Source organism: Crocuta crocuta, unplaced genomic scaffold (assembly GCF_008692635.1).
Source record: "Crocuta crocuta isolate KB4526 unplaced genomic scaffold, BGI_CrCroc_1.0 scaffold318, whole genome shotgun sequence".
Lineage (NCBI taxonomy): Eukaryota > Metazoa > Chordata > Mammalia > Carnivora > Hyaenidae > Crocuta > Crocuta crocuta.
The window spans coordinates 741,757-766,289 of NW_027531425.1; the positions used below are offsets into that span (position 1 = coordinate 741,757).

Sequence of the window (24,533 nt, forward strand, 5' to 3'; positions counted from 1 at the left end):
GTCTTCCCGAAGGCCACAGGCTGGAGGAAACACTCAGGATGCGCGAGGAAACGCGCACAGGCGCACAAGCCTTTAAANCCGCCGCCGGCCCGCAGCTGCCGTCACTCCTCGCACTGCGTTTCCCCGGCGCCCCGCCTCCCAGGCACAAAGCGAAGGAAAGGGGCCGGGCCGTGGCTGAGCCCGCCCCCTTTCCGGCCTCCGATTGGCTGCCGCAGCTGTCCATCCTAAACCTATTTTTGATGGGGGGGTGCCACCCAGTCTGCCCCAGATCACGTTTGCCACTAGCAGCCAACCAGTCGGGCCCAAGTCCGCGGGCAAGAAGCGATTGGGGGCGAGTAAGTTCAGCCCCACGGTCCCCCGTCCGGGTCCCCCCCGCCTGGGCCCGAGGCGGTATATCCTGCCCTCCCCGGCCACCTACCCCTCGTGGAAGCGGAGCGGCGGCCTCGCTGTAACGCAGAGGCGAAATGTAGCCAGCCGGGTGTCGCGGCTGGACGCTCGCCTTGGCCGGGGGTCCGGGGGGGAGCACGCCGGGGACCGAGGAGTTCTGCCGAGGAGGAGTGATGAGAAGAGGGGGAACCCTGCACCCCCCGAGACCACGGGTCCCTGGTGCCGCTCGCCAGGCGCCCCCATTCCTTCCGAGCGAGAGGCAGGTCAGTCCTGATGGGTCTGGGGCGGTGGGTGGCAGAGGGCGGGAGCCCTGGCGAGCAGCGCATTTGCTGAGTCTGAATACCGGAGAGGCGGGGGAGGCCACCCAGTCACTTCGCCGCCGCCCTGGGCTTGGAGATACTAAAACGGGTCTTTTTTGTCCCCTCCTCAGGGTATCCTGGTTTACTTTTGCTTCTTTCACCCCAGGGCCTTAGGCCCGTCTGAAGTCTCTTTACTGGAAGGTGTGGGGTGAGGCACTGGCTTCTCTTCTTGCGAGCCCCCTTTCAGTTTAGGTGGCCTGCCAGGAAGACAGGAGGAGGAGGAGGGTCAGGTTCTGGCGTGCACTGCGGGGACAGGGGCAGTGGACTCTCTCCTGCTCGGAGGTCTCTTTCTGGGTCTCTACTGAGGGTCTTTGAAAGAACCACAGGACTGCGTTTAAAGAGGTCCAGAAAGGGAATCTGGATGTGTGACCTGAGTCCATAGAAAGAGAAGACAATTCCCATGGGTCAGTTACTGGAGTTTGAATCACCCTTCCCCAAACTGGAGTTGACTAATTGTGTTTGGAATACTTAAGTACTTGTTCATCCTACCTAGGGAAATTCTCTTTAAATTTATTTATTTTTCCCCTCTAAGAACAATTTTGGTGAAATGGGATAGGGTGGGATCAGGGCCTGGGGGGGGGTGTTCTTAAACAAGAAAAGTGGGACCATTACACCCAGACACATGCATTTGGAAACAAGTGCATTTTGGCTTATGCTGCTGCTTTATATTTTGCTTTGCTTTGTTTTACTTTTCTTTTTTTTTTTTTTTTTTTTTTTTTTTTTTCTTTTNTTTTTTTTTAGTTTTGCTGCTTTTGTCTTTTGTTTTTGTTTTTCAAGAATTCCACTATTTCCAACTCTCAGTAACCCTGGGGAACAGGACGAACCTAGGGAACTGAAATGTGCGCACAATAACCAATAGTTTTGCCCTCTCCCCCTTCAAACTGAGATAACTCCCTTGTCCTATCTGACAAACCCACAGGGCCAAGAGCAGGGAGAGAGAAGTAGAGACAGAAGCCTGGATCCCAGTCAGCGTCTGTGCTTTTTGTAACACTGCTGACTCTCAAGGGCAGGAGTGGGTAGGCCTCTGGCTCTTGGCCTTGGTCTGGCAGCCTTGCCCCATTGCCCAGGGAGTCCTCCTAGTTTTTATTGTTGTTGCTGTTGTTGTTTTTCCTCCGTCAGGGGCTACGGCCGTTTGGGGGTCCGGAGACCTTTATGTAGTGATCAGATCCTCCTTGTTTATTTGCCTCGTGCAGCTGTCTCGTGACTGTCAACAATCACTTTCTACAGGGCAGTGGCTATGCTGTGTGGCAGGGAGCTTGTGACCGTTGTAACTGACCCCACTGGACACTGCACTTAAATAATCCTGGGTTCTTAAGCATTCGAGAAGGGATCTCTGCCCCAGGACATCTCTGTCCAGCCCTAGTTGCCGAGAAGACAATGGCAAGGTCTCCTGCACCACATCTTGCCAATCCCAGGCTGGCCACATCTCACTGCTGTTGACCACAGCGGGGGGGGGGCGCTGCCGGTTAGGACGATGGCAGGGTCAGTGCCTGCTGGCCGTCCAGATGTCACAGTGCAGGAATGGGTAGTTTTAGTGGAAACTTTAGCGCCTGCCATTGTGGGGAAACTGTCCCGGTATGAGCTCCCCTTTGCCATATCATGACATTCTCTTTCTTGTCTCCCTTCCCACATCAGGTGTCCCACACAGATTCTCGTGACTTTAAGGACCAGGGATTCGACGCGGGACAAGGTCTTCCCAGGAAGGAAGGAAGTCCCTGGAGGAGAGGGGAAGGACGGCAGACACTGCCCTGGGACCACAGAGCCCGAGGAGCTGTGGGGAGCTGAAGGAGCCGCAGCCGAGGCTGCCTTTCAAGGACTTGAACTCAAGCTACTTTTCATGAAAGAAGGGTCACTTAAGAGGCCACCCCAGACCTGGCTGGGCTCTTCTGCTCTGGATGCCCCCTGCTCTGAGGAGCCTGCCACTCAGAACCAAAGAAGATAAGAAAGAGGCCAGATAACTTGCCCCCAAGCACAGCGCTGGCCTGGCCGGCCCCGGAGTCAGGCATCTGCACCCCTAGTGGCTGGCTGCAGAGCCTGGTGAGGAGTTTCTTGTTTCCCTCCAGCTCGCGGCTTCAGTGCTTGATGGGGCTGCCTGTCAGTGGGTCAGTTCTTGCAGCACCTGGGAGGAGCGGAGAGCCGTGGGAAGAGGTCCCGCGGCACCCAAGCCTGGGTTCATCCCAAGACTAAGTTCTTTCCCAACTTAGAGAGGGAGAGAGAAAGCAAACAAAGAGAGAGAGAGAGAGAGAGAAGAGTTCTCCCTTCCCCTCCTCCCTTCCCGTCATGTCCTCTAAGCCAGAGCCGAAGGACGCCCACCAGCTGAACGGGACTGGCCCAACTCCCTCACCCTGCTCTTCCGATGGCCCCGGGCGAGAGCCCTTGGCTGGGACCTCAGAGTTCCTGGGGCCTGATGGGGCCGGGGTGGAGGTGGTGGTGATCGAGTCCCGGGCCAACGCCAAGGGGGTTCGGGAGGAGGACGCCCTTCTGGAGAACGGGAGCCAGAGCAATGAAAGTGACGACGTCAGCACAGACCGTGGCCCCGCGCCACCCTCCCCACTCAAGGAGACCTCCTTCTCCATCGGGCTGCAAGTGCTGTTTCCCTTCCTCCTGGCAGGCTTTGGGACTGTGGCTGCTGGCATGGTGCTGGACATCGTGCAGGTAGGACCTGGGTCGGGCAGCTCTTGACCGTGAACCTGGGGCCACCTTCTCCTCCTGGGAAATGGACTCTTAGAGTTTTCTCTCCACCCCGCCCCCCGTCAGAAGCAGCCGCTGCTTCCTAGAATACTGTTTCCCTTTGGATCACGTCCTCGGTTTCTTCTTGGTCTAGTTACTTTCTACAGAAGGCTTGAGGAAGCACCTGAGGAGGTGTCCGGGGCAGCATTGCTTAACAGAAGCAGAATGTGTTCCAGGGCTCAGGCTGGGACGAGGAGAGGTGGAACGTGGTTCCTACCTGCCATCCCTCCTGGGCATTCCTCCTGAGCCCGGCTCAGTAGGAGACACTTAGCTGGGACTCCTCTTATGCTTTCTTTTCCCTTCACTTGGGGTTTCAAGGATATCCACAGTAGAAAGCTCAGTTTCAAGTCTCCCCTCCATTCCCCTGCTGGGCAGGAATTTGTTCAGCTGCCAAGAGGGTCTCAGATTAAGTGGGAAGGTTCTTAAAGGCATTTTGTGTTCCTTATGCGCCTGTAACCTCAGTACGATCTCCTTGGGGAATAGGGGTGAGCACATGCTATCTGATGCATGATTTGGGTGGGAAGGTGTGGGGGCTGGGGGCGTGGTAAGCCCTAGAAGTACTAATTCTGTGATGTAAATGGGCACAAAATGTAACCAGGCCTGGGCACAGCTGTCTCTCCTCTTTGCTTCTTACCTGTCTTTCATGAATCTGCCCTGAGCAAAGAAGGCTTTTTGTGAGGCTACCGGCTAGAGTTAAGGATAACAATTGGCAGGATCTGGAAGCTAAAAGCCAGGGATAGGCTATGTAGCACATTGCAGCTTAGGACTCACCCAGAACCTTCAGGTCCAAGAGAGAAGTCAAGTCTTGTTTCCAGGTAAAAGTTTTTGACGTGCAGTAAGGGACACAGAGTTTTTCCGAAGGTGCTGGGTTTATCAAAGTTAAGCATTAGCAGGTATCGAATTCCTGCTGAGTGCTGAGCTCTGTCCTAGGTACTTAGAGAAATATAAAGACCAGGGAAAATCTGGCCTCTGCCCTTGGGATCCACCCCCCCCCTTCTTTGTCCCTAGCCATGAAATCTCCCATATCCATGAGGACATGGAGCTAAGCATCCCCTCCCCTGAGCCAGGCCAGCCAGTGTCCCAGGGAACTGATGGTGATTGGTTGTAAGTGGCTCCATGAACAGTAGCCACCTGGACCACTTTGACTTGAGCCCCTATGAGGAGAAACCTGCACTTCCTGTCGCTGATGAGAATGGTGTTAACGTCATGCCAAAGTGCCTCAGCCAGATAACAGGACCCTCCCTCTCCCCTGACGCGTCGTCCTCAGGGTTGTTCCTCATGGAGGTTGGGAAGCCAGTCTGGAGCTGGGAAGGCAGGCTTTGGATTCCTCCCCCTACTGGCTGCTTCTCCTCCTGGGGCAGGGAGCGGGGGTGGTAGCCAGAGAAGAAATGAGACTGGGGTAGCAGTGTCCCCACCTCTTCCATCCCTTTCCTGTGGCCTCGGTTCTCATTGTTAAGAGCTTTTGAGTTCTGGTTTGGTGCTTACAACCAAGGGTCCAGTGGTTTTGTTTTCTGCATAATAATTACAGTAATGGTAATGGCCTTCTGTAGGCCCATGAGGTAGGCACCATAATCGTCTCCGTGTTGTAGAGAGGGAACCTGTGGCTGAAAGGGATTAGGTAACTTGCCCCTGGTCATCCTGACTCAGAGCCTGGGCTGTAACTCCTATGGCCTTCACCATGCCCATGATTTGCCAGTTGGTTAAAGACTCAGGGAGGAGTCTGCTCTCTACCTCTTCCCTCAAAGGACAGAGTGGATCAGAATCCGGAACAATTGGAGTTATAGTCTAAAGTGAACAAGAAAAAAGGTTCTTAGCAGTCTCCCACCCCACCCCATTCCCACACACTCAGAATTCTAAAGATGGAAAAAGCTGCTCACATCTTGCCCCACCCCCACCCCCACCCCACACCCGTGAGCCTGAGACACTGGTAGGCACCTTTGGAGCCTGCTCAGTGTACCCACAGAGGGCCAGCAATTGCCCTCAGTGTGGCACTTAGGCTCTCACCCCAGAGCTAAGGTCCTTTGGTATAGATGACAATGGCGGGTTTGTCCTTTTCCCCCTCCCCCAGCCTTCCTGTCACAGCTGGGTTGAAGCAGCCCTTGCAGATGGCTACAGTGATATCAGGACAGGAGGAGGGTGCAGAAGGACCGGGACATGGGGCCACAGGGAGATTCTTATTCCACATCCAGGAGAGGGAAAGGCAGGGGGAGAGGGGTGACTGACAATCTCAGATTCAGGAAGAGCAGGACGCTTGCTGGGGATTCACACGTGTATTCCCCCTTCACAAGCCATGACGGACGGCCTTCAGTGGGACAGAATCTGGTAGTGAGGTGGCCAGGGGCCACCTGGAGGGGTTGGCTATCGAGTATCCCCAGCATCTCAAAGCAGATGAGCAGAAGTCCGGTGCCTATGGTTCCTTGCTCTGCCCCCTTCCCCCATCTTTCCACACTACTGCAGAAGACTCAGTCTCTTCCTAGGAGGCTCCTTTCTGTGGTCCCTTATCTGCCCTCCCCTCCCGTCAGCGAGCACAGCCAGCCTCTGCAGTGAGATAAGGAGCTGGTGTACTGGCCAAAAGTGAAAAAGGATACATGGACTGCCATCTGCTCCAACGTCCAAACTGTGGCTGAAAATTCCTATGACATCTAGGAAGGAAAGCAGGGTTGGGCCCATTGTTGGGGTCGGAGGGGGCTGGTTGAATGTGGTCAGATGTGGATCTGCGGAAGGTGATCTGTGCCCCGCCCCCCCACCCCCCTGCTCCTTACCTGGGCATCTCACTTGCCTTTTCTGTCAAGGATGGGGTAGCCGGAGGTGGTGTCCCAACCTTCCCTGGAATTCTCAGCTGTGTTAAGACAGGTGAGCCCCCTAGGTCCTTATCTTAACTCACTCACCTGCTGAGAATCCCGAGGAAAGGTGACAACCCCCTCCCCCAAATACCTCCTCCTCCAGCTTCTCTGTCCTGCTGTGTATGTGGAAGAGTCCACGGAGATGAAAGTGGATGGCAAACGTGGGCTCGGGGAAGTGGAGGGAAAGAAGCGTTCCTGCCTGGCTGGCCTGCTCCCAGCGCCTCTGGCGCTCCGGGCAGAATGATCGGATCCAATCTCCAATGACCACTCTCTTTCTCACCCTTTGTACACCCCCGGATACCCAGGCTGTCCTGCGGCCTCCTGCTTGGGCACCTGGGATGCCTGCGGAGGGAGAGAGCCTCAGGCAGATGACTCTGACTTGGTCTTCAACTGCAGCCCAGCTTCTGGGGCCCTCCCACAGCCTGGTGCTCAGAGCCTATCTCTAGGGATTTTAGTCTTCTTAAGGTCTTGATTCCACCTGTTCCTGCCTGTGACTTTCCTCCCTGCTGCCACCCTCGGTGGGGGGTTGGGGGGGCGGGGTGGAGCTCAGGGCAGAATGCTCCAAAGCGGGCGGAAGTCGGTATGTGAAGCCAGAGGAGGTAAGGGACCGGAGAGGCAAGTCAGAAGGGCAGGGAGGAAAAGGTACCATCAGGACCACTGGGGTTTAGGGTGATTGCTTTGAACCAGGATTATTTTGGAGTGTGGGGGGAGCATTCTCGTTTCTCACCCCCAGATATCAGGAGCCAACGAACACCTGCCCCCAGCCCCAGCCAAGGACAGGGAAAGGGAAGAGGAGCTGCATTTCTGAAAAGCAGTGAGATCTGTAGATGCTCTCCTCTACCGAGTGGGGTAGCGCTTCCTGGAACGTACCCTTTTCTATCCCCAGCAGAGCAGGAAGGCGTGGGTGAAGGCTTGGCTGACAGGTTTGACTTCGGGGGCAGCCACTCCCTGCCAGGATGAACAGGATGGGCCTGAATTAGGCCAAAGGAAGGAAGAGAGACACTCACTGTCTGCCCCTGCCACATTCTAGCCACACAACCTCAGGGCCGCCCTGGCCCCCAGGCTGGTTCCACATCACCAGCCTCTCTTCCCAGAGTCGCTGAGTGTGTGTGTATGTGTGTGTGTCTCAGAGGCCCCCCACCCCTCCCTTGCTCCTGCCTGAGCGGCCTCTTTAAGAAAGCTCTGTGGGTGAAGAAAGTATGTGTGTAGGAATTGGCTACTCTGACCCAAGTGCCAGTTCAGGGCTCTGCCAGGCTGGAGGTCAGGCGGTGTAAGATCCCAGGCCGAATTGTGTGTGGACTGGGAAAACTTTTGCACAGGGGCTGCTCTTGTGGCTGCATGTTCCCCTTGCCTCTCTATTTCTCATCTTGCCACTACCAAAACCCCATACTTTCTAGGGCCTTCTAACATATGTGCCGGGAGGTGGAGGGCTATGGGAGTGCTCACCATGGCAGCCAGAGGGGTTTAGCTGAGCTTCCTACATGTTTTTCTTAAATAATCGCAGAGACAAACAATACTCCTTACAAACCATTTAGACAACATTACATGCGAACGCGTAAAGTGGTTCTTTCCAGGCTGTTTCACTGGCAGCCCGTATACGTTACACGCACCCACCAGGAGAGCCAAGCTGTGCACAGAGCTGGCGGCTTGGAACCTGGGAGGGCGGATGGTTTGCCGTGAGGAGGGGATAGGAGGCTGTGCTCTGAGAGAAGTTTCGAAAGTCCACAATCAGCCACCCTCATGAGGGGAGGGGAGTTCTTCCCCTCTCTGGAGCTGTTTGTCCAGTTCAGGGAGAAAGGCTGAGGTGAAGCAGAGCGAGGCCGGGTCTGCAGGGAGCTGGGACCCCAGTGGTGTGCCCTAGCCGTGTCCCGGAGTAATGGTCCCCAAGTCCCTCCAGGGTGTCTGGGGCTCACCGGGGCTGCCTTCTCTCTGGAGGCCCTGGGAGTGAGAGGGGTTTTGCATCCCTCCACTGTTTGCAAGGGATCGGCTCCTCCTGTGGGAACGTCAAACTCAGCAACTGGTGCCGGGGGAGACAGGGCAGGCAGGGAGTGGAGACTTTGTTCCATCCTTAGTCTTGGGGAGAGGCCCCCCTAAAGAGAGTCGTAGGCCCTCCACCTGTGAGGGGCCAGACCAGGAGCTCAGGTAAGTGTATGCGCCAGCAACATGCGCACACCCACAGAAAGAACTCTGACAAGAAGAGAGAAATCCTTACCCTCAAGGCCCTTCCAGTATCCAGCCTCCTCTGATAATCCTTGCTCATCTTGTATTATTATTATTATTAATTATTATTATTGTGGTAAAAACACACACAACAAAGTTAATCATCTTAGCCATTTTTAATTTAGTAGTATTAAGTATATTCACACTGTTGTGAAACAGATCTCTAGAACTTTTTCATCTTGCAAAACAGAAAGTCTATAACCATTAAACACACTAAATCCCCTTCCAGCCCCTGGCAACCAAGCATTCTACTTTTTATTTCTATGAATTTGCCTATTTTAGGTACCTTATATGAGTGGAATTGTACAGTATTTGTCTTTTTATGACTGGCTTATTTTACTTTTGTATAATGTCCTTAAGGTTTATCCATGTTATATAGCATGTGTCAGAATTGCCTTCCTTTTTTAAAAAAATTATTTAGTTAGTTTTAAAGTTATTTTGAGAAAGAGAGAGAGGGGGAGAGAGAGAATCCCAAGCAGGCTCCGCGCTGTCAGTGCAGAGCCCCGTGTGGGGCTTGAACTCACGAACCATGAGATCATGACCTGAGCTAAAATCAAGAGTCGGATGCTTAACCGACTGAGCCACCTGGGCACCCCAGGATGTCCTTCATTTTTAAGGGGGAGCACTGTTCCACTGTCTGCACATACCACCTCGCGTGTATCCATCCATCAGTGGACACCAGGCTTGCTTGTACCTCTCGGCCATTGTGAGTAATGGTGTTGTGAACATGTGTGAACAACTATCTCTTCAAGACTGCTCTCACTTCTTTTGGATATACACCCAGCAGTGAGATTGCTGGATTATTGGGTGGTGGTGGTTGTTGTTTTACATTTATTTATTTATTTTTGAGAGAGACTGAGCATGAGTGGGGGAAGGACAGAGGGAGAGAGAGGGAGACACAGAATCCAAAGCAGACTCCAGGATCTGAGCTGTCAGTGCAGAGCCCCACGTGGGGCTCAAACCCACGAACCGTGAGATTACGACCTGAGCTGAAGTTGGATGTTTAACCGACTGAGCCACCCAGGCGCCCCAGAACGGTTCTATTTTTAACTTTGGTGGGACCCTCCATAGTGTTTTCCACAGCGGTTACAGTGTTTTACACCCCCACCAACAGCACACAAGGGCTCCAGTCTCTCCACTTCCTTGCCAACAACATTTGGGCTTTTCTGGGGACTTTGCACGGTAGCCAATCTAATGGGTATAAGAGGATACATCTCTCTGGGGGGCTGATTTACAGCCTTATTCTTAACTACAGAACGTCAATGCTGGAATTGCCTTTAGAGACCACCCGATTTGGCCTCTGAATTGTACAGTTTACAGTCGGGAGCTTGAGGCCCTTGTAATGTTTCTGAGGCCCCTGTACTGGTCCGTGCAGGAGGCCGCTGGAGGGGGAGCATAAGGCCCACGCCCGTGGTCTCTGTAGGAAACCCAAGGCTCTCAGTCCGGTGCCCTTGCACACACAGCTCTCTGCCTCCTGATCACAGCTCCCTCGTCAACCTACGTGCACCGGCCTGGCCGCGTACCCCCTCCTCCCTCTCCAAACCTGAAGGTGGCCCGTTCCTAAACAAATAAAAGAACATACTGGAGCCTGTGCGGCAGCCAGCACCAGGGAGGGAGGCGCAGCCCCAGCCTTTTTTGCAAATCTTCAATGTCACTTGCAATCAAAGTAGCTTTCAAATAGCCAACCCTGGCTCTTTCTCTTTTCCCCTCGTAGCATGAACAAGTATAGTGCCCTGTGAACCGCTCTTTCCTCATTCACAAAGTGGGGACAAAAAGAGTGCCCCCCTGCATGGACTGTTGATAGGACAAGATGAGAAAACCTACACAGAGCACTTAGCCTAGCATGCTGTCGGCACGTAACAGCTGGGAGCTGAAGAAACTGGTTGGAGAGCAAGGCCTGATGGTCCCCAGACTAGAACCTGCGTCTCCTGACTCCTAGTCCAGTGCTCTTCCCACAGGCGTACCCCCGCCTTTCCTAGTTGAGAGACTGGGGGAGGTATGTGAGGTACTGGAATGCAGAGGAGGCCTAAAAAGCCTCTTGCATACGGGCACGCAGAGATTTGGGGACCCGGTCTTCATTCAGAGCCTATTGAGACTTGCTGTGGCTGAGGCCCAAAGCCCTTGGACACAGAAACCAAACAAACTCTAATCTCCTCAGCCCCAGCCCCGCGGAGCCCGGCTGTCAGCAGCTGAGACAACACCTCCCAAGGCTGTGGCCACAGAGAAACTGGGCTGAAGGCAAAGAGGTTGGGGATTGCTATTTGAGGGGGGACTGGGAAGGAGTTCTGGGGTGTAAACCAGCCTGGGGTCATAGCTGTATGAGTCCTCGCCTCCACTCCCCTCAGGCTCCAGAAAGCAGGCAGAGGAGGTGGAGCCAGGCCGGGGTCTCCTGACTGGAAGCAACCTTCCACGTCTCCCCATTTCTGGGTGGCAGGAAGGGCTGGGGGGGGAGGGTGTCGTCTGGAGCACCCCGCGCTTGGTCCGGTTCCAGGGTCTTGGAGGAAAGGCGCTTGGCGTGCTCACGCCCTGCTGATTCCATTTCCTCCTTGAGCCCCCGATCCCAGGCCATCTATTCGACCTGATGCCAACTGTTTGGGGCACTGAGATTCCTGGGTTCTGTTTTCACCTCGTAGCACTGGGAAGTCTTCCAGAAGGTGACAGAGGTCTTCATCCTGGTGCCCGCACTGCTGGGGCTGAAGGGGAACCTGGAGATGACCCTGGCATCGAGGCTGTCCACCGCAGTGAGTGTCCTGGCTGGGAGGAAAGGGACACACAGAGGACTCCAGGCAGCACAGAGCCAGACTGAGAGATCACTCACTACAGGCCTTTCTCAAGTGCCCAGGCCTGGAGTGCAGGGCTGGGGCGGGAGGGTGTAGGGAGATCCCAGCCTGGGCGTCCTGCTCCTGGGCAGGGGCTCCCTGCCCAGAGTGGTTCCCAGGCTTGGTTTCTGGATGTCCAAGCTGTCCCTGGACTCTTGCCCCACCCCCTGCTTCGCAACCCGCCTCGTGACTGTTTGTGCAGCTTTGACAGGCAAGCGTCATGCTGGTCGTCCACCTGCACAGATGGGGGCCTCCTCTGATCTCCAGCCCTGCTCCACAGCTGGGCAGGAGCAGGGCCAGGCCTGCCCAGCCCCCCTCGCATCCCGTCCCCTTCCCCCCACGGCGGCTGGCTCTTCACTAAGTGAATAGACAGAGGGGGAGCTGCTTATCACTCCCCCTTCCCACAGCCCCATGGATCAGCCATGATGGTTCAGAGATGCAACCAGATCCAGGGCCACGGGTTGGGAGGTGGGGGGCAGTAACACTCAGGGGGCCAGGAAAGCCAGCTGGCAGGGATGTCCCACGTGGCTACAAGCCTAGAGAGGGCAGCAGAGAGAGTGGCAGCCAGTCAAGCCCACCCCATCTTGCCTTACTTCCAGCCTCCCCCCACGCCACCTCGCTTCTCCCCAGACCCTCCTGCAGCCCCGGTCCTGCACCACCGGCTGACCTTTCCTGCCTGAGAATGGCAAGCTGGCTTCAGAGCCAGGGATGGGGTCACTCTGACCCATACGAGCAGCTCACAGGATGGACGCTGCCTCGGCTCAGCGGCTGTCCTGAGAGGAGGCGAGGAGAAGGGGGGCTGCCTTGGGAGCCCCCTTCCTGCCCTCACCCAGCTGCAGCAGCTCCTTCCCTCTCTGGCCCCCTTGATGCTGCTCCACTTTCCCTGGGGGTTACACCCTGGTCCCAGAGTCTTAGGCCACGTGCACTGCCTCCCGACCCAGACAGGATCCTAACAGATGGAGCCGCAGGCCTTGTCCGGCCTGGAGCTCCAGCCCCTCTCCCTCCCTCTCCCAGGCCAACATCGGGCACATGGACACACCCAAGGAGCTCTGGAGGATGATCACGGGGAACATGGCCCTCATCCAGGTAAGAGAGGAGAGACCCGAGAGGGTGGGCTAAGCTTCCCCCTTAGTCAGGGATCTGAAAGGTTGAGGCCAGCGCCTCATCCTGCCGCGCTGGCTTCTCCCGCAGCAGCTCTAGGAGGTAACCAAGTTTCCCAGGAAAAGGGCCAAGATGGGGAGGACCCCAGCAGGCCCCACGTCAGTTCTCGACTCGCAGGGGTCCCCTGGGTGTGAGTCCCCACAAATCGGACTCAGGAGTGCTGGAGTGTCATCCACCACATGAGGCTATACAGCTTCCAGACCGGGAGTCTCATCCCCTGAGTCTCTGGCCTTGTCTGTAGACTGAAGGCTCAGGCTCTGCTGGACCTCACCCCAATCCCCAGAGGAATGCTTCTTTGGCCAAGTAACATGTCCTGGGCGCCTGCAGGGTGCACTGCCTAGTACTTGTGTCTGGTGTGAAACTAAATAAACAAAGACATCGTTCCAGCCCAGGAGGACTGCACAGTCCGGCCCAGCCTGCCTCCTGGGGCTGCTGAGAGCCAAGGAGAGGTCTGGCGACGTGCTCGGTTCGGTGACCTGTGCTAGGAAACTCTCCGCTCCCCCACCCCCTCCCCAGACTCTGAGTTACCCGCTCCCACCGCAGGTGCAGGCCACGGTCGTGGGCTTCCTGGCGTCCATCGCAGCCGTCGTTTTTGGCTGGATCCCTGACGGCCATTTCAGTATCCCGCATGCCTTCCTACTCTGTGCCAGCAGCGTGGCCACGGCCTTCATTGCATCCCTGGTACTGGGTAAGGAAGGAAGAGAAGGGTAGGGTATCAGCCTGGCACCTATAATCTCTCCTTTTGTTGATACCCCCGTATCTCTTCTTGCCCTGCCCGGCCCCCCTCTTCCTCCCCAGGTATGATCATGATTGGGGTCATCATTGGCTCTCGAAAGATTGGAATCAACCCAGACAATGTGGCCACGCCCATTGCCGCCAGCCTGGGTGACCTCATCACCTTGGCACTGCTCTCAGGCATCAGCTGGGGACTCTACCTGGAGCAGGGTGAGGCTTAGGCCACTGAGGGTGTGACCAGGGTTGGGGGGAGTGGGAGAGACAGTGGTGGGTTTGCCAATGTGTAAGGATTTCCTCTAAGTTCTTACCTATCCGATTGGAACACAGTTTTGTAATAACTCCAGAGCGTAGAGACAGGGGCTAAGTATTCTCAAATGCACGCAGGCAGCGGGGCACAGGAGTGGATCTGAGAAATCTATTCTTGCCTGGTCCTGTGGATTCCTACCTGCCTTGGAGCAGTCAAGGTGGAAGGGGTGAAAGGAAGGAACTGAAGTCTGGAATCTGCTTGCAGAATGAAGAAGGGGAGGGGAGACCGTGATTTCTGGGGATCAAAGCAAAGGAGCCGAGAACCTGGTCTCTGCCCCTGATCAGCCCAATGCCTGGGAAGCTCTCAGCTTGGTTTCCCTCATCCACAGAATGGAAAAGTCTGGCCTCCCCCTGTGTCCCAGGCTTACAGGGAGGATCAATGAGGTCATGTATTTACAGGCACCTAGTGTGACGTTCCCTGAGATCTGCCGGCACATCGGCAGGCCGAGTGGGGCGGGGGGGGCCCTGAGCAGGGAGCTGCAGTGCTCACCTCCCTCTGATCTCTGCCTCTCTCAGATGACTGGCAATACATCTACCCCCTGGTGTGTGCCTTCTTCGTGGCCCTGCTGCCTGTCTGGGTGGTGCTGGCCCGACGGAGCCCAGCCACAAGGGAAGTGTTGTACTCAGGCTGGGAGCCCGTCATCATTGCCATGGCCATCAGCAGGTAGGCTCGGGCCCTTGCACGCACCCTCACCCTCGTCCCACCCTGCCACAGTCCCTGGTGAGCCCTGGAAAAGGGAGAGGGTTCTGGTGCAGACCCTAGAAATGCCTTCAAGGGTGTATCGGCTCCATGTCCTGTTGCATGTGGCTGAAGCCATCGGAAATGGGTGGCCTTGAGAAGCAGAAGGCACTGGCTTCGGGAGCTAAAACGGCACAGCTGGGCTCAGACACTTCGGTGGTCACGTCAGGGCTCTGGTATTCTCCAACGCTCGGTTCCGCTTCTCCCTGTGACCGTCTGCAACTGCCGGCTCATACTTTCCTCACTCTTACTAACTCCCGTGAGAGGAAGTCTCTCCACGATCCCACAAGGTCCCACTACAGAATTTCACCGGCTCTCAACCAGTCACACGGCTCCGCCTGAACCGATCGCCGTGGCCTCGGGAAAGCGAGGCTGTGACTGGCCGGGCCTGGGGCCGGGCCATGGTTGGAGCAGTACCACCTGAACCACGGTGACTGAGTTTGAGAGAGGTGGTTCCTGAGGAAGAGCCCGGCCCTGTTACGACAGGGGGAAATGAGGACCCAACAGGTGCACCACCGCCGTCCTCCTGGGCAGGTGGCCCTGGGCCGCTCCAGCCGCCCTGCGGGGTGGGTACAGGAGGCGGCTGTCTGCCCCGGTGCCACCAGTTAGCTCCGGGGCCGCTCCAGCAGGTCGGAATATTATAAGCAGCAACTAGTTCTGGCAAAGGAGGCCAGGCCTGGGAGACAAGGGACCCCTGGAGCACCTCGTTTCCCTTCCTCCCCGAGGCCAGAGGGGCCTGTGCCCGTCATCCCCGGAACCGAAACACAGCCCTTCAGTGACCTTTGTGTCACTTTGTCTTTGTCTGTGTAGTGTGGGAGGCCTCATCTTGGACAAGACTGTCTCAGACCCCAACTTTGCAGGGATGGCTGTCTTCACGCCTGTGATTAATGGTGAGGTGTCGGCACCAGCTGCTGGGGGAACGGAGGGGGGCAGGCGGGGAGGCTGTGGGGGGCCCTGCATCAGGATCCCACAGGCAAGAGCATCCCGCTCAGAGAGTTCAAGACTTTAACGAAGGGGCTGCTCACAGAGCAGAGAGCCGGGGAAGGACCCACAGATTAGCAACAACAGGAAGCCCTAGTCCTCAAGTGTCAAGGGGAGGAAATAAAGTCATAGGAGCCCAGAGGGAACACACCTCTGCCCCCAACAGGGGTAAGCCTCTGCCTAAAAGCAGATTGGGATAAGGAAAGACATACCTGATCCCTCTCTCTCCCCCATCTCTGACTCACGTACTGGTGCCTCCTGTTGAACAAACCCGATTAGAGGCAGCCAGCAAGGGAGCCTGGGTGATGCAGTGTGCAGAAGTCAGCCCCTCAGAGCTCCAAGCAAGGCTGAGAAGAGCGGGGAATAGGTCAGCGGTGGGAGGGCAACAATAACCCGCACGGCTCCTGGGACAGGTACCCGATTCCAGAGTCCAGAGCTCACACCTGATTCCTGAAATCAGTCCCTGGAACCAGCCCAGGAGTGTGGGGGGCCTGGGTCTGCTCAGAGCTGTGGAAAGGCAAGGCCTTGTCGCCTCAACTGTGCGGGACAGCAGGGACACGGGTTCCCTGAGTCTGCAGACCGGCCTGCGCCCCTTCCTGCACTCTCAGCCACCCAAGGGGCACAGGGGACGGCCACCTCTCCATAGAGGGGAGGATGGAAGGAGCCTGGAAGACTCCCTGGAAGTGGGGGCATCTTGGTCTTCCTCCTCAGTGTCTCACTCTTCTCCTGGGGACTGGTGGATGTGTTCTGCCCTCCCCACTCCTCACCCCTCTCACGTCTAAGGGCATCTGTCTCTCTACAGGTGTCGGGGGCAATCTGGTGGCAGTGCAGGCCAGCCGCATCTCCACCTTCCTGCACATGAATGGGATGCCAGGGGAGAACTCTGAGCAAGCCCCTCGCCGCTGCCCCAGTCCTTGCACCACCTTCTTCAGTCCTGGTAATGGCAGAGTCCTAGCCTCTAGTCCCTTCCAGCCCTGGGGTGGGGTGGGGTGACTGTCCCTTCCAGCCCTGGCGGGGGGGCGGGGGGTGACTGTCCCTTCCAGCCCTCGGGGGTTGATAGTCCCTTCCAGCCCTGGGGGGAGGGGGCCGACACTCTGTGAGCTTCCCTTGAGAAACAGCTTCTCCTTCTTTCTGGAGAGCAGATCCCAGGCAGGAAGACTGTCCTTTCCAGGGACGCCATGGGGGCTGGGGACCACGGGGTGGAGGATAGAGTCAGCGCCTGCTGTTCTGGGGTGCCGTGTGGGACCTCCTGACTGAAAGGCCTTCTGGGGCCGGGGCTCCCCCTGCTCACCTCCTCGCCCCCTCTCCCCGCTGGTCCCAGACGTGAATTCGCGCTCGGCTCGCGTCCTCTTCCTCCTCGTGGTTCCAGGGCACCTGGTGTTCCTCTACACCATCAGCTGCATGCAGGGCGGGCACACCACCCTTACGCTCATCTTCATCATCTTCTACATGACCGCTGCGCTGCTCCAGGTATGGACCGCAGGGGCGTGGGCGTGGCCAGCCAGGCACTCTGCTTCCTCTGGGACTGGGGGGCCAGGAAACACTGGACAGGGGCTCAGAGAGGAGGCTGCCAGTCCAGCAGGGTCACTAACATGCTGTGTGACTTTGGCCCAGTTGCTTCACTTCTCTGAGCCTCAGAGATCCATTTGTAAATTGAGAGGAAGGGACCCGAGGTGGTGGTTTCAGGCAGGTGGTTGTAGGGGGCTGAGCAGGTGGGCCCGGGCGCCACCCTCACTGGCCTAGCTGCAGAGCGCCACTTGGCCATTTGCATGCTTGTTTTGCATGCGGGGCTTCATTAGGAGATGTCATCTGAATAAAGGGTTTCATGGCCTGAAAAGAATGTCAACACCACCACACTGGGGTCCTGTGTGCCTTGCCATTCTACAATATGATACACTCTCTCCCTAGAGTAATATTCCTTTTTTTCCTTTTTTTTTCAACTTCTTTTTTTTTTTTTAATTTTTATTTATTTCTAGGAGAGAGAGAGAGACAGCGTGAGCAGGGGAGGGTCAGAGAGAGAGGGAGTCACAGACTGAAACAGAACCCGACCTGGGACAGAAACCATGAGATCATGACCTGAGCCCAAGTCAGACGCCCAACCAACTGAGCCACCCAGGCCCCCCTTTTAGCCTCTTGTTTTGAAATAATTATGTATTTATGAGAAGTTGCAAACAACATGGACAAAGAGATCCCACGTACTGTTAACCCAGTTTCTGCGCTGGTGACATCTCACACAGCTCAGTACCTAATGGTGCTGAGCAGGTGCAGGCAGTGCAGGTTGGAACCTCCACAGAGCATATTCAGACCGCACCAGTTTTACATGCACTCGTGTGCGTGTGTGCGCGTTTAATTCCGTGCCATTCTGTCACGTGCAGACTTTTGTCTTCTCACCACACAGAACCGTTCTTCCATCACAAGCTCCCACCACCCCCCAGTGACGCAATCCCTTACTAGCCACCCTAGTATTACGTTTTCAATTTCTGTAGACGTGACTTTTGACTGGTAATAACAGCCACATAGTTCAAAACATTTTAATTAGCAGTAATCGCGCCTCAGATGAACTTCATTAGCTATGATACTGCCACCGCACAAAACTTAAATATTTTAAAAAAATTTTTTTAATGTTTGTTTATTTTTGAGAGAGAGACAGAACATGAGCAGGGGAGGGGTAGAGAGAGAGGGAGACACAATTCGAATCAGGCTCCAGGCTCCGAGCTGTCAGCACAGAGCCCAATGCGGGGCTCAAACTCACAAACCATTAGACCATAACCTGAGCCAAAGTCCAACACTTAACAGGCTGAGCTACCCAGGTGCCCCATAAAGTTTAAACGTTAAAAAAAAAATTTTTTAAAGGCAATGACTCCTTTTTTTTTTAATTGTTTTTCATCTTTATTTTTGAAAGAGAGAGAGAGAGAGCAAGCAAGAGAGGAACAGAGAGGGAGACAGAGAATCCAAAGCAGGCTCCAGGCTCTGAGCTGTCAGCACAGAGCCGGACATGGGGCTCAAACTCACAAACCGTGAGATCATGACCTGAGCCAAAGTCAGGCGCTTAACCAGCTAAGCCACCCAGATGCCCCAAAGCTTAAACATTTTTTTTTTTAATTTTTTTTATGTTTTATTTATTTCTAGGAGAGAGAAACAGCGTGAGCAGGGGAGGGTCAGAGAGAGAGGGAGGCACAGAATCTGAAACAGGCTCCAGGCTCTGAGCTGGCAGTCAGCACACAGCCCGACGCGGGGCTCGAACCCACGAACCGCGAGATCATGACCTAAGCGAAAGTCGGACGCTTAACCGACTAAGCCACCCAGGCGCCCCAAAGCTTAAACATTTTAACAGTTAATAGTGAAAGCTCTTCCTCTCTGCCCTCTCTCTGCCACCCAGTCTCTTCCTCCTGGCCATCCGCGTCATCCGTTTCTTGTATATCCTTCAAGCTTATTATGTATTTATACAAACCAACATAATTTTTCTTATTTCCCTCCCTTTATTTTTTTTTTACACACACGTAACACACTCTTCACCCTGTCCACACCTGTTTTTTCACATAACAGTTTATCCTAGAGATCAGTCCACATCAGCACATAGCAAGAAGAGCACCCTGGTTCTTTGATGGCTGCATTCTCCTGTCATATAGATGTACATAATTTCATTTAACCAGTCCACTCTTGGTAACCTCTTATCCCTCCAGCCCCTCACTCCAAACGTTGAAAGGGCTGCGTGCTTGGGCATCTTCCCAAGGGCTGGGCTGAGAATCAACCATAGTTCTTGCCCCGCGGCAGTTTCCCAGGTGCCACGTTTCCCTGCAAGTTGGCCCAGTGGCCACTGGGAAAGCGGGAGTGGGCACGCCGTGGGTCTGTGGCTGGAGGGTAGCCCTCAGCCTCCATCGGGAAGGATAAACCTGGGCTCTATTACCCATTTGGGGCCGGCTGGAGGCACCCTCACCCCTGCTGTCTTCTCTAGGCCTGTGGGGAGCCAGAGCTGCACACTCAGCCCCCTCTAAAGGTTCTTTCTGTGTACTTTGCTCCTCCTCTTGGCCATGTGTCACCGAGCTGGCTCAGGAGGCCGGAATGAGGGGTCGGCTGCTGCCATGCCCTTCCTGAAGCATGTCCTGAAGCCCTCCTGGCCACACTCTTTACTTGGGACTCTTCTGCCGCTGCTGGGTAGGGGGCGAAGTTAGAGGGCAGGGGGGGGGGCTGGCCCCCACCCAGGGCCAGGGGCAGGCCATAGGAGTACAAGATTGTTGTGTGCAAGGCAAGGGGGAACGTGCAGGGTGCTGGAACCGTAACTTCTGGCTGCCCTCGAGAAAACAACCAAGTTTGCCTAAAATTAGGTATTGGTTCTGGCTTTAGGATCCCCCAAGGGCCTCCAGTTCCTGCAACTGAGCCCCTTAGGACAGAATTTACATACCAGTTTTTGCAAAATACGGTTAAGAGCAAAACCTCCCAGATGACTGTGTTGGAGATTTACGGGTAGAAAGTACTTCATTTGCACGCAGAGGTGGGCATTTAGGGAACCCAAACATCAGTGATGGTGCTGAGGATCTAGAAGACACAGGCCTGAGTCACTCTTCCCTAGTGTTCTAGATTAAGCACTTTGCCAACTTAAAAGTGTATGTGAATCTTATTAAAATGCAGATTCCAATTTAGGAGATCAAGAGCGGGACCTGGGATTCTGCGTCTGTAACAAGCTCCCAGCTGTTGTTGATGCTACTGGTCCGGGGCCCACTAGCAAAGTTCTAATCTAGATCATTCTTGATCTGTAGAAGTGGGAGGGAAGCAAAGAGATAAATCAAAGCAGCAGATGATCCAAAATGGGTTTTTGAATTGATGTGCGCTCTGCTTTACATCCAGCTGACGGACTCACCGTTCTATTTTGCTAGGGCTAATGTTAAGCTAGACTGGCTCTGCAGGAGCCCACGGCAGCAGAACGCAAAGGGTCAGGAGAAAGCTAGCTTGGGATAATCGACTGCAATTTAGACACCTGTACAAGTGCGCCGGCAGCAGCCTCAAATGCTGTCCTTATTCCGCTCTCCTCCACGGAAAAGCCCCTGTGTGGAAAGGCAGCTCCAGTCCCCAGCCCCTTGCCAGGCTCCCGGAGAAGCCCACGTGCCGGGCACTGGAGGGACCCGAGTATAGGATGACCCAGAATTAGAGGCAAGAGTGCTGAATCACTGCAATAAGTAGGATTTCAATTAGGAAGTCCCTTGTTTGGTAAATTTAGGAGTGGAATACGATGCTGATGTGTGGGGTCCTGGGGACCCCAAAGAGCTCATGTGATGCCGATTGTCTGCTCCAAGTGGTGACTGTGGGGTAGAGGAACATAAAGGGGTTGCTGGGGTAGATAGATGAGCTGTACCACTGTGGATAGCAGAGCCTTGTGTGGCGGTGAATGCCTTCCATCGTGTGGCCTCTGGCTCCCCCTGGAGAGAGGGGATGGCTATAGGCCGGGCCCTTGTGTTTCCCCAGGTGCTGATTCTCCTGTACATCGCAGACTGGATGGTGCACTGGATGTGGGGCCGGGGCCTGGACCCAGACAACTTCTCCATCCCATACTTGACAGCTCTGGGGGACCTGCTTGGCACTGGGCTCCTAGCACTCAGCTTCCATGTCCTCTGGCTCATTGGGGACCGAGACACGGATGTCGGGGACTAGCCTGGTCATTCAGCCTTCTCCCCCACCCCTCCTGCACTTTCTGTTTGAATTTTTTTCTTTTGTTCCCCTTCCCCCACCCCCACTCCACACTCCCACCTCTTTCTAGGGACTTCACTTTGATACCGAATTCTCATTATTTTCAATGGGAATTTTTATACATTGAGCCAAGTTTGTATAGCAAGAATTCAGGCAGGACAGACGGACTGAGATGAGCAGTACAAGTTGATTTTCGAGACAATCACCAAGTGCAATTTCCTGGTGGGTGCCTCCAGGCGATGCGGATCGGGGCAGGGGTTTCCGTCTGGGATCTGCGGGCATCTGGTTTAGCTTTAGCAAATGCGGCCATGGCCCTAATGAGAAACCCTTTGTGAGTAGGCTCTGGTTTTGGGGTTTTTTTCTTTTCCTTCTTTTTTTTTCTTTTTGATTGAACAGAGAGATAAATACCATTTCCCCCCATTCTCCCAAAACACACACACATTTTTTTCTGTAAACGGACCAACTTCAGAGCACTAGTGAGGAGATAGCTGCTCCTGGCCGCATGTGATCCTAGCCCTCTTCTCCCTCAGTCCCAAAAAGAGTGAGGTAGACTGACCGTTCAAATTGTACACACGCCCCTCACCCAACTGTCTGATAAACACCACCAACCCCTCCCTGTGATCTTTTTCCAATCGATTGTCACATCCGGGAAGATATGAGTAGGGGCCTGGTCTTTCCATCGACCCATGTCCACCAATAGGTCTCCCAGGATCTACATCATCCCTGGGCCCAGAGGACCGATTGTTCATCTCTGTTTACTCTTTGTGTCTAATTGTCTCTCAACACCACCTTTTCCAGAGCTTGCCAGGTTGGGTTCCATGATTAGGGACAGGGATTGAGTGTGTGGAGGCTGCTGGGAGGTAGAGGGCGGCCAGGGTGTCTCACTGTCGCTGTTTCTCCCGAGGACATTTCACGTCGTCACCTTAGACTCTGTCCCTTCCCGAAATCACTCATGCCATCCTGCTGTGGACATTCTTCTCTCTTGGCTTCTGCCCTCATTCATCATTCATTCATTCACTCATTTGCTCATTCAACAAATACATAGCCTTCCCGAAGAGGAGCTCATGTGCAGGCTTGGTCTGAAGCAATACCGATTGAGGGCCCACCACGTGTTAGGAACCGTGCCGGCGGTCAGGGAAATGGCTCTAAGCTCCCCTCCTTACCCGGACACAAAGGCCATGTGCCCCTTCCAATGTGACAGAGAAAGCTTCCTTGCTAGATGTGTTTGCATCTGTGTCACCAGGCCAGGACCTTCCTCTAGATCTCGCCTCTGTGCAGTGCTGACCCCAGCTAGAGCCCCCAGCCCCCCTGCTCATCCGGCAGGTCACTTCTCTAAACTACCCCTCCTCATCAGCCACCCAAAAGAGGATTCAGACCTAGTAGGCTGGATGTCACCAGCTGCTGCTCTGCCTGGTGTAAGATTTAGGGAACACGAGCCTCCACATCTGCCCCCGCCCATTACTCTGACCAGATGGGAAACGTGTCCACACTCATGTGGATACAGGTTTTCTTCTAGCCTCTCTCTCCCCCTCCCCCGTAAGCCCTCCCCTCTCAAGCCCAAAAGGCGCACCTCCAGCACCAGGCTAGGCACTGACCCTGTCTCTTACCAACACCAAGCTTCACCCCAGGAACTCAGCCCGTACGTCCAGACACTGTCTATTCTGTCCCTCCATTTCCACCCAGGGCATTTACTGGGGTTTTAGAATTGGAAGGAACCGTGGAGGTTGTCTAGCTGGGGCCGTGTCTGGCAGAGTTCATTACACGGGGCTTGTTTCTGCTCTTCCCTCAGGCCCTCTTTTATACTGCCCTCCACCTCCAAACACATTTGCACACAGACTCTTGTACAGGCACCAAAACCAAGTCCTCTGCCCCCGAGGCTGTGCCCCTGTGTTCTCCGGTCACCCCTTCCCCTGTCACTCACCCCTTCCTCGCCTCTGGAGTCTGGCCAAGCCACCCTGGTGACTGGGGAGCGTCCTCCTTTGCTGAAAAACCAGGAAGGTAGGCGCACCCCAAACCCTCAGCGTGTGAGCGGAGGGAGGACTGTGGGAGAGAGGGAAAGAAAACGAAGTGGACTTTGCTGGAAGACTCGTTTCTTTTCCCCTGATTGCACAAACTGCATGTCATTTTGGCCTGGCTGCGAGGAGCAACATTTGGTTTACTCTTGTATCCTTAAAAAGTTACAGAACTGTGTCTTAAGAGAATTATTTATAGTTACTATAACTGAATTGACAAATGTCAACGTAACTGATAAATTATATTTGGTAAAATAAAGAGGACGTTTATTTAGGTGGTTGGCGGTTCCTGTGTGTCTCACCCCAAAGCAGCTCCAGCTGTTCGCCTCCCCTCCGTGGCCCCCTCCTCGCTCAGACATGGCAAGAGGCCAGAGTATGACAAGAAATGAAACATCTCTCCCATACAGAGATGTGTGCTGAAAACACACACATCAGTCATTTATTGGGAAACAGTCAGTGGTGCTCTGGGACTTATCCCAGAAGCCCGTGCGGTGTCCTCGCCTTCTCCGCACTGAGTTGGCTTCTGGGGGGGCATCGTGCTAAGGGGCACAAGCGTCTATGGGTTAAGATTTCTTCCCTGCAGAGGCTTATGGTCTGGTTGGGTCAAAGTAATACCAGCTACAATTTGTTGAGGACTCACTACGTGCTTTCACTGTGCTCCACCCTGTAAGCCCTTAGACATTTACAATGGACTTCAAAGGGTTCGGAGCCAGACAGGCCTGAGTTCAGATCCTCGATTCTGCTTGCATTTGTGCAACATTAGGAAATCATTTATCCTCTCTGAGCCTCAGTTTTCTCATCTGTACTAATACTTACTGCCCACAATTGCTAGATTTCGGCGAGGTAATACACGTAAAGCGTCAAGCTCTGTGCCTAGCAAACACTAAGCGCCCAGAATACTAGTCATTGCTTAAGGGGTGGGGGGCTGGCCAATGACAAGGCAACGCCAATACAGTGACCATAGGGGTACATGGAAGGTGGCTACGGGAGCAGGCAGATGGAAAAGACACTCCCCTGGTCCTGAGGGTCAGGGAAGTCTTGGAGGAAGTCGAGGGGAATAGGAGTTAGCAGAAAGAGGGAAGGGAAAGAGCCGGCTTTCAGAGAGAACAATAAGCTAGGTGGGGAAGTGAGTGTGAAGCTTTGGAGAACTACAGAGAGTTCCATGTGACTGGAGTTTGGAGGGCAGAGGGTGACGGTGACGGCACAGCCTTAGGAGACACACACGTCTGGGAAAAAGCGATGTTTCTGACATGGCAGATATGGAAGAGCAGAGCCCCAGTGTGGCTCCCCACCCCCCTCCCAGGTCTGTCTGACTCTAAAACCTCTGCCGGGAACCACGGTCCACCCAGGACACTTCCCCCACCAGATGTGGGACACTCTTACAGAGCATATACTAATGCTGAGCATTACTCACCCCAGTAATCAGCCTCGCTTGTTTGTTTGTTTCTATGGAGGTAAAATTGACAAATAAACTTGTAAAAGATTTAAAGTATACAACATGATGATTTGATATATGTATATGTTGTGAAAGGATTCCCCCCCCCCCATTGGGTTCATTA

At 54.6% G+C, this 24,533-nt stretch overlaps 1 protein-coding gene and 1 non-coding gene across 2 annotated transcripts; one reads left to right on the plus strand and one right to left on the minus strand.

Moving 5' to 3' along the window:
• Positions 1 to 291: 291 nt before the first annotated feature.
• On the plus strand, positions 292 to 24,463 carry SLC41A1 (solute carrier family 41 member 1). Its single transcript, XM_077771996.1, has 11 exons — positions 292 to 650; positions 2,382 to 3,401; positions 11,173 to 11,280; positions 12,373 to 12,444; positions 13,063 to 13,207; positions 13,318 to 13,464; positions 14,077 to 14,224; positions 15,110 to 15,189; positions 16,083 to 16,217; positions 16,602 to 16,750; positions 20,741 to 24,463. The coding sequence occupies exons 2-11, from the start codon at positions 3,027 to 3,029 to the stop codon at positions 20,924 to 20,926; spliced, it is 1,545 nt and encodes a 514-aa protein (XP_077628122.1). The 5' UTR covers positions 292 to 650; positions 2,382 to 3,026; the 3' UTR covers positions 20,927 to 24,463.
• Positions 17,739 to 17,876, minus strand: LOC144238336 (U4 spliceosomal RNA). Its single transcript, XR_013337086.1, has one exon. It is a non-coding gene; the product is annotated as a U4 spliceosomal RNA (small nuclear RNA).
• Positions 24,464 to 24,533: the final 70 nt, after the last annotated feature.